Source organism: Electrophorus electricus, chromosome 4, assembly GCF_041902795.1.
Source record: "Electrophorus electricus isolate QZ-2024a chromosome 4, ASM4190279v1, whole genome shotgun sequence".
NCBI classification, from domain to species: domain Eukaryota; kingdom Metazoa; phylum Chordata; class Actinopteri; order Gymnotiformes; family Gymnotidae; genus Electrophorus; species Electrophorus electricus.
This window is the reverse complement of record NC_137500.1, coordinates 15,739,911-15,749,709: the sequence shown is the minus strand read 5'-3', so window position 1 is coordinate 15,749,709 and position 9,799 is coordinate 15,739,911. Positions and strand designations below refer to the sequence as shown.

Genomic DNA, 9,799 nt, shown 5'->3' with positions numbered 1-9,799 from the left:
CATTTGATTTTTTTTCTGCAATGCTTGAAGTCTTTGTTTTTAGACATTGCTCAAAGTACTTTGAACTGTACAACCGCATTCTTCTCACCAGCTCATTGTAATTTGTCATCCACTTTGTGCAAAAATACATATTAAATAAATAATATAAATAATATTTAAAAATAAATAATACATGGCTTGAATAAACTACCACAACATTCAAAGTTCACATTTATACAGAATTATTATTTTTTTGGATGCATCATCACAGGCCTAATCATTGTTAAGACAAAACTCAAACAATGTCTCCCAATGAAGACCTCTACTGAAGTATCCCGAATGCTGTGGAGAGAGAGAGAGAGAGAGAGAGAGAGAGAGAGAGAGAGAGAGAGAGAGAGAGAGAGAGAGAGAGAGAGAGAGAGAGAGAGAGAGAGAGAGAGAGAGAGAGAGAGAGAGAGAGAGAGAGAGAGAGAGAGAGAAACCAGGGGGAAATATGTGAGGGATAACTATATGAGTGGGAGGGAAATACTGTTGACTGTCAGTTGTTGGACAGAGTAAACCTTTAATGCCTTACGTAAAATGTCAATTTAATCATTAGCATCTCAATCGTACAGATCTACTATACATGAATGTTGTTAATGAAGTGCCATATCAGACATTAAGCTGTCTAAGTCTCTGTTTGCATAACTGTAGCACATAGAGACTAGGGTCTGTGTGCATGGCCCTGTGTGTAGGCCACCCATAAGACAAATGCCTCAGAAATCGTTCCACTAAGTGTATTTGTGCACAACTATGACTCATTAATGCACCAGATGGACACACATAGACGCACTTTCTGTGAATTTTCAGGACCTGGCTTTACACATGTTATTTGGGTATATTTTATTATATCTATATCTATATATATATATATATATATATATATATATATATATATATATATATCTATATCTATCTATATCTATCTATATATATATATATATATATATATATATATATATATATATATATATATATATGTATGTAAATACATATATGCAATAAAATGTATGTCTAGTCCTAAACCTAGTCCTAACACTAACCTTAACTTAGGTTAACCTTAAAAGTTAAGGTTAACTTTTAATAACTTTAAAAGAAAATTATCTGTCCTGAAAATTCACATAAACAAGTATACACACACACGCGCGCACGCACACACCATCCTTTGCATTTGCGTATGCAATTCCTTATTTTCCTGGAGCAGTTCCTGGCACAAATTCCTGGACAGCCAGTGGATTATATGACAAGGCCAATGTACAGCAGTACAAAGAGATTCTGTTGGTCCAAATGTGATCTGTATTTCATGTAGATATTGACATTCCCGTAAATAAATCAAACATGTATATATGAAAGAAAAACAGTTATACACCACACAGCAGATCACTAGTAGGTCAGATCATCAAGCAAACTCACTACAGCAGCATATAGCCACATCCTCACTGAACCCATGCTCACGCCAACTTCATATAATTCATGGGGAAAACACATCTCCCACAGTCCCCAAGCTTTAGATTTGAGTGCCTGTATACAGCCCACACATGCAGTGACAACAACATACAAAGTAGAAGGATCAACACAGACGAACACATCAAAGAAAGGCACTGCACTATTCGATTAGGTCTTCGTGCAGTGGCTCAAATGCTGAGGGCCGTCTCAAGGGGTCAAGCACGCAGGGTCACTGAAGACTTAAGAGAAGCCAGTGCAAGTTCCAGAATGGCAACATGTGTGTTAGGTGGGGGAAAAGCAACCATGGTCTAAAGACGCCATTATGTTATAATGCAAGACACTTCTGTTCTTTTGTCATCATATAACCATTGGAATGTTCTGTCATGTAAGAATGAAACTGGGCTCAGTTTGTGCATGAATGCTGAGGAAAAGCTCCAGTTGTTGAGGGATTGACAAGAGAACCGGGTTTGTTTTTTTTAATCAGGTTGTGGGCTGTTTCAGCATCACACTGTTCAGTTAATAAAGTTAAAATCTGATCTAAGGCAGAAAGACAGTTGCCCAACCTTAAAGAGGAAGCAGGCAGAGTCTTTGGAGAACAGCCGGTCGACTACACCGACCGACCAGCTCAAGGCTAGGCAACTGCAGGGGTTAAATTCATCAGGAAATGTACCAACAGCTCTCCATACAGCTCCTAAAATATTCATATTCATACTGACATCCATGCAGGGAATGAATCTCGGGACAGGTGTGAAGAATGCGGTAGTTGGTGGGTGGATGAGGCTAGCATACAGAGCGACAGCAAATCCACACTGAAGCACGGACGGGGGAAATGGTTCAGCTGGGGCGTCATTCCCTCCCCTCTCCTGTCACTCTCCGCTTTTGTGATCTTACCATTCGGGTTTTCTCCTTTACCTTCATGTCTGTCACAAGAGCAGCTCTGATATTTATTACATCTCGCTCAAGCTGCCCTGTGCTGTTACAATTCTGCTATCCTGTCTGGTTCAAAATGTACTTGAATTTTAAGGAGACTTATTTTTCCTTCTTTCCCTTCCCCCATTTATTTTCTATTCTCTTGCATGTACTTGATAATAAAAGATTCTCTAGTTTTCCCATAGTCACTGTTCCGTCTTTTTCGCCCTTTCTTTCTTGTGCACCCGGCATCTTGGAGAAGCCCTGCCTTCCTCACAAAGGTATATTCCTGCTAAACACCTCCCCTTCTGACTGGTGGGAGAACTTGGCAGGGCACCATTTAGGGGGGCAGGGAGTGTAATCAACACTTGAGCTCTGCCTCTGAGTGCTCTGCATCCATGTCTGAGTCGAAGAGGGAGTGTCCGGTGCGGTCGCTGTCCAGAGAATGTGAGGTGGCCGAGCGCGAGAGTGAGTTGGCCTCATCATGGAAACTGTCACTGTGCGTGTAAAGGCCCAGGTCAGGCAACTGTGACGGAGAGTCTGCCTCCTCACTGGAGCCATCGTAGTAGAAGTCATCAACATCCACAAACCACTCAGGCCAAAATTTCCTCCGGATACGCTCACAGTACATGGCTAGGTTGATGAACTCACCTGCGTAAATTGTCAAATTAACCAATTGTAGATAACCACAAGAAATATAGAACATTTAAGTTCAAATTGGTCAGTTTTGGTCATTTTCACCTTATATTGCTCATCTGGTATTTACAGGTTATATTTCAAAGTACAATGTACAAAACTATTCTGGAGTAGCACACAGAAAAGTGTTATACTGTATCAGTAAAGTAGCCTACTCCTATATACTGCCATTTGGTCATTTGTACAAAGTATTGTATGGCAAGTGGAGGAAGACTGGGAGGTCAACAGCCTCACCTTTGATGAGCTGCTCCGGTCGGGTGCCAGGTAACGTCCACATGGCCTGGGCAAGATGGCCAAACACTGCAGCATCTACCGTGGACACCGTAGGGCCCATGATGTATTTTTTATCTCCTATAAGAATGTAACGTAACAATGACATTTTCAAAAAGATGCATGGGCATCTTGCTTTTCTTTTTTTTTTTTTTTTTCTTTTTTTTACACACATGATGCTCATAGGGAATTTCTTTTACCTACACTGTTACAGAATAACAAGAGTAGTACCTTGTTTTCACCAAAAGGTGTCGGCACTGATTTACTGCAGTATTAGCACTGTGGTATTACTTTTTTTTTGGGGGGGGGGTTTGTTTGTTTTGAAAGACCAGATCAGGTTATGTGAATTACACTGAATAATGGAAATATATCTTTATAAATTAATTATTTAATTAATTGTTTCTCGTTGCCACTGGTCAATTAAGTAAATACAATTCCAAAATGATTTTAGATATTCCTAGATTCAATGTTTTTAGTTGTCATCAACACTTTATTAACCTCTCATATACACTCATATGTCACACAACACACACACACACACACACACACACACACAAATATTAACCACACGTGTGCACTACACTCCCTCCTCCACGATCATGCACGCTCACCGAGCAAAGTGGCGAGGGTGCGCATATCCTTCTCCATAAGCATGTAGACCTGGTCTCTGGAGAAGCGTCCGATGCCATGGCCATACATCTCCCTCTTCACGATTCCTCTGGTCATGTGACTCAGGATCCACCTGAGCAGCTCACTCAGTGGTCCGCTCACAGCCAGCATCCTCTTGGTCTCTTCCAGGTTATCCACCCACTGGCAATAGGCTATCGTCCTACACACACACACACACACACACACACACACACACACACACACACACACACACACACACACACACACAGAGTGCACTCACTTGTAAAATCTGGGTATCCGACAGACGAAGCAAACATATAGCACACAGTGTAACATAATACACACAAAATGGGTACCTTTTATCCAGAATGTACACACACACACTCACTATACAACATACTATATTCCCTTGGTCATTTTCAGCCTTCACTAGTAATATACTGAAAATATTCACTGTCTGTAAGACTCAACTTTAGAGTAAGGTCACGACAATGTAACTGTATCGCCTACGTTAACATTTACAGCATTTAGTAGCCACTCTTGTCCACAGAGACTTGCAATAGGGCTTAGCTATCTCCATTGACAATCCTTATGTCAGTGTGCTAGGCCTGTGTCTAAGGATACCATTAAGTTAGAACCCTATCAGAGGGGAACACACACAAAGGAAGTCATTTTTAGGTAGAGAAGTAAGTGAAGAACAGTGATTATTCTACTGCATTGAAGTGACTAAGAAATGACTCATTCAAATCGGTGGGCGTTTAGTTTATGTTCGAAGACAGCACAAGTCTCTGATGTGTAAACAGGTAGTGGGGGTTCATTCCACTATCTGAGTGTCAGTGCAGTAAAGAGTCTTGAGGCATGTCTTTCCTCTCTTAACGGGCAGTGGTTGAGTCCCGCTGAAGTACTAGAAGAAAGGAGGGTGTGAGATATGGTACGGGGGGAGACAAGCGCTTGAATGCAGGAAGGAGTAGGACCAGTTTTGGCTTTGTAGGAAACTGTGAGGCTTTTAAAGGAGGAGGCAATGCAGCAATGGTGTGATGTGTGTGAACTTGGAAAGGTTGAATAAGAGAAGTGTATCCCACTTTCTGGATCAGCTGTAATGGTAACGCCTAAAACCCAAAGCGCAGTAAACATCAGGAAAAAATGCAGAGCAGGCAGGAGATACAAACATCTACCAGTCCTTCAGGACTTCTATTGGTCCTTCAGAAAAACTGGATATCAGCTACACAGGCCCCAGCACTGGAGTCCCTTATTCATTTACAGACCTGCTATACTGCCCCTCTACTGTAGTCTAGTGTTGACCAGGCATGAGGAAGAAAACGAATAAGCAAGATTGAACAAATTTGAAGAATTAACAACATGCAATCCAGAAGACCTGGGGTTAGTTTGCCAAATCAAATGAAATTAGCTCTAGAAGACAGAGCTGAAGTAAATCATTATTAAAGTAGGAGTCTGCCTACCATCCTGTGTCCTTGAAAACTGCAGGCTTTGTGGAAGCTTTACAAACACACACACACCCACACAAAAATGTGTGTGCCCAAACACGCACGCATGTCTGATTCAGCTAATCCATGTAAAGTCTCCGGTGGAGTTTTATTAATGAAAAAAGCCTGACATAATATCCAGCAGCATGGCAAGTGGTCAGCTACTGCTGTGGTCTCTTCCATGGACACATCTGTTCTCCACGGAAACGGACCAAATGACCCCTTCATCCTACCTCTCGTGCAGTCCTAGGGTGACTGCGCATGTACACCTCATTACTTCATGTTTTGGGTTTTTCAGCTTAGTTTTTTTAGATGTATCAGAATTATTGCAATTATGTAATTATTATTATGTAATTATTTTATAATGTATCATAATTGCTGTAAACATTTGTAAAGATTCACTGTAACTGTAAAATTAACTCAACTTTCTTTCTTCAACAGTATAACAAACTCAGCATAGGGGGTTCTAAACGTGTACATGAAGATCTGATTGATCTAGCTACATAAGCCTGTCATACTTCATATTATATCTGCTCTGTGTACTCTTTAGGACATGTCATCAAGTGGAACCGATCATCATAACATGAGGCCTCACCAGTAAAAATGCTCCTCCACCATTTTGGTGATGGCCCGAGACACAGCCCTCTCCTGGGCGGTCAGGCCACTATTCAGGTTCACACCCAACCTCTCCTCCAAGAAGTCAATGATGAACTCTGAGCCGTACGCCTGCTCCTGGTTATACTCAATCCATGGCATCTTCCCCTGAGGAGACAGCTTCCCGTCGAAGTAGTTCTGAACGGAGGACGCAATCAGGAGAAGACAGTGAAAAGAGAAAAATGGACAGCTATGTGTGAGATTACAAGCAGATGGCAATGAAGACACTACACCTCATACAGAGGACATTCCATATAAGTGATTTTCCAACTTGCAGAGTCATGTGACCATATTATACCTATGTGTAGATGACTCCACTCTCCCCCATTCAAATGCAGAACTGAATTTAAATTAATTTCACTTGATTACAAAGCTTTAAATGCAAGTAGCCTCAAGTGCATTTCAGAATTCCTCACTGTCTACAAACTGAATGAAGCTCTCAGGTCATCAGCCACTGGTATTTTACTCATTTTCTGATCTAAAACAGGTGAAAGTGGTCATTATGGTGCTGTTTGTGCAACCCAATGCCCGATAACCTAAGCTCTCTCACAGCTGGGTCTTGTTTTGAAAACAAGCTTAAGGCCTCACACCTTTTTACTCACACCTTTGTTTTGCTAATTTCACGGCTGCAACGTGGATTAAACAAAATTCTTTTCTGTTTTTAATTCATTTATTTTTGTTTTAACTGTATTATTACATAATCTGTCACTCTCTGACACATTTTTTACAGTTTCACTTACTGCCCAGCTTTCTCAATTGTAAACACTTTTATGATCACTTCGAGTGTTTGACTTTTTTTCTTTCACTGAACTAACTTATCTATAGCGTTTATTGTGTGATACCTTTTTTAATTTGTTGCTTTATGTCTGAATACTTTGTGCCAAATTATATACATGAAAAAATGCTATATAAATAAAGATTATTATTGTTGTTGTGTCTTGCTCATTTCCTGTCTACACCCCAAATGCCCTCTCTGGCTGAGTGCGTGTCTCCAAAGCGAGCAAGCACCTGGTATGGCAGGTCTGCCATGCGCAGGTAGGTCTCCATCTTCAAGCAAAAGGGGGACAGGCTGGGAACTCCATTCTTGGGCCGGGAGAACTGGTGGAGGATGATGGCATCTTTAGAATCCATTTCTTGTTCTTTTCTGCAAACACGATGGACACGACAGTAAGAACAGGTGCAGTCCAAACATGAGGGGTCAAAGGTGAGCGGCACAAACAAGAGCAACACTTCTGAAAACCCCTTACACCAAATGAATATGGCCAGCAGCAACAACGACACATAAGATGAAAAAGCAATAACAATACATGCTCGCTGCCCATTGGATGTTATTTGGATGGCAGCCCAATATCAACACAACATTATGGTAACGGCACTGCAGTAGTGTTGTGATGGCGCGAGATTGTCAGGCACAGCAGTGTTGAAGAAGAATTCTATGTGTCACTGCTACTGCTGGGATGAGACTGGTCTGCCAACCAGTGATAAGGAGTGATTAAGACTGATGGGTTGAAAATTAAATTGTGCCTGGCAAAAGATTCAAAAGCTGTTTTTAATAAAGTGGATGGGCAATGCCCAGTGGCTGGTAGTTACTGCCTTATTGCTGATCAAGAAGCAGCACCCTGCATCTATAGTATCATGCTTGAAAAGGAAAAACTGGTCTTAGTTCAGTACTTCCACTAAAATAAGTTTTATGCCATATGAAACTCCCACACAATCCATCCTATTTAACACAAAATGGCAATAGATCTATTGCATCTAAGTGTAAATCATATGGCTACAAGTTACAAAACAGAATCTCCCTCTTTAATTTGCCAAACAGCTAAACACGTTATGTTGTGATTTAAAACAGCCCCCAAAATGGGGGTCTCTGTGGATATCTTGCGCTGTCCAGTTTTAAGAGGTGCTGAAACATGCCCTTGAAATATTGCCCACTAAGGTTACAAAAGCAGTACCCTTTGTCACCACAGTACTATGAATGTCTAATATTCTGAATCAAAAGGAACTGTTCACTGTGCAATCGTCAACAAATTGGCGCATGGCAGCACCGTCTTCTACTGTTTTCATGTAAGCGGGATGTTCTCTTTTATGGCAAAAGGGCCGAGGTACTCTAAAGCTGTCTAACCCAAGATGTTTTTGAGAGGAGTAGGAAATCTTGAATGGTTTAGATCGACTAGGACTCTGTGCGACTCTATTATTACTCCGCATTTTAAAAACATCATCAAAAAGGTCAGGAAAGGTCATTCTAACACAACAACAGCAATTTCCATGTGCAATCACAGGAGACAGCTTCCTCTGGGACAAAACACGGCAATGCCACTGGAACTGTTGTCCTTGAGAGAACATGGAGTAGGCTATGCTGTTTTGCAGGGCGCAACTCTGTGTTGCCTATTTCAGCTCTGCGCATTTTTCGCCCTGTATCCTCACGAATCTCTATGAGCACGGTCAGTCGCTTTTACCATCCCTTTACGCTATCGTGAGTCATTATTTCAGCACACAGCATCTTGTGTTATCTCATGTTTCTCTTACTAACGAGATCTTGAGATCTCTGTAAGCGTCTCTGCTCGTGTCTCTCACACAGCCCATCCCTGTCCCTTGTCCTATGATAGGCCTACATATAGCCTACGTAGAGAAATGCAACATAAACAGCCCTCTGGGAACAACAGGGACCGCCCACGCAGACTGCCAACAAATCCAAACATATACAAAGCGCTATTTTAGTACACCCACGGTAAAGCTAAATTTCCAACTACGGCCATGCATCAACAACATCTATAAAACAAAGAGTAGCTACCTGATGACGAGCAACTCGTGGAGTAAATAGGCAGCGGCGGCGAGCAGAGCGCCCCCAGTAATGTAGAGCGATTTCCGCCACCATGAGTCCGACCCCAGCGCTGACATGATCCCACCGAAGTCCTGCAGTGGGTAGGCAATGATGTACCCATAAAGCGAGAGCTGCTCATCCGAGCTACACAAGCCGAAGGAGAGGCTCTTGTTGCGGCCAAAATCAACTACACACGATCGGGTCCAAGCGACCCCGATGCGCCAGTACATTCTCTCTCTCTTCTTTCAGCCCTTTGGCCCTGCCTGGTTTCGTCAGTGGGGGCTTCATCAGAGCTGCCCGGCGGTGGTAGTTTGTTTCTTGCGGAATGGAGGTGAAGGGGGCATCTCTCCTGGTGGTCGTCTCCGCGGTGGGGTCGGCACCCGTCCGCAGCCGCCCGCCGCCGCTGTGCACTAGCCTGCTGCAAGTGCAACGAAACTGCGTGACGTCATCAAAAAGCCCGTACTACGCGGTGCTGCGCGTCATATATCAGTGTCAGGCTGAGTTTGCATTTATTAGAAAACACCGATGTGATTAACAAATGATCTTTTCAGGCCTAACATTTAGAAATGCGTCTTTCATTAGGCTACATGAGGTACTTTTTGGAATGCAGCCTTTAGGTCCATACATTTTGTGAACTATGCAAAATAACTTTTAAAAAACGGAGATTGAGAGACTTGTCCTGTTTGTTAGTAACTTGTCATTACTTTGCTTGGATGTTAGTCTAGGTCAAATGTATTTGGTACTCTTGACCACGTGCGACAGAGCTGTGTGTCGCAAGGAACAAAAACTGGCTAATAATCTCCTTCACATGGAGATGATAAAATGATTTACGTTGTGTACTATAAGGGATTTCTGGGTCCTATAAAAAAAT

The 9,799-nt window shown here is 42.2% G+C and overlaps 1 protein-coding gene across 1 annotated transcript; it reads right to left on the bottom strand.

The window, feature by feature from the left end:
• Positions 1-1,927: 1,927 nt before the first annotated feature.
• faxca (failed axon connections homolog, metaxin like GST domain containing a) lies at positions 1,928-9,361 on the bottom strand. The gene is made up of 6 exons (XM_027011126.3): positions 8,899-9,361; positions 7,116-7,251; positions 6,049-6,245; positions 3,951-4,168; positions 3,304-3,420; positions 1,928-3,024 (listed from the first exon to the last, which is right to left on the bottom strand). The coding sequence occupies exons 1-6, from the start codon at positions 9,156-9,158 to the stop codon at positions 2,735-2,737; spliced, it is 1,218 nt and encodes a 405-aa protein (XP_026866927.1). The 5' UTR covers positions 9,159-9,361; the 3' UTR covers positions 1,928-2,734.
• Positions 9,362-9,799: the final 438 nt, after the last annotated feature.

What these genes read in the sequence shown, in the direction of transcription:
- faxca (XM_027011126.3), bottom strand. Translation starts at nt 9,158, where the DNA reads ATGTACTGGCGCATCGGGGTCGCTTGGACCCGATCGTGTGTAGTTGAT. An exon ending in TGGCAGACCTGCCATACCAG is followed by an intron (nt 6,246 to 7,115) that starts GTGCTTGCTCGC and finishes TCCTCCGTTCAG; the next exon opens with AACTACTTCGACGGGAAGCT. An exon ending in CACCCTCGCCACTTTGCTCG is followed by an intron (nt 3,421 to 3,950) that starts GTGAGCGTGCAT and finishes ACATTCTTATAG; the next exon opens with GAGATAAAAAATACATCATG.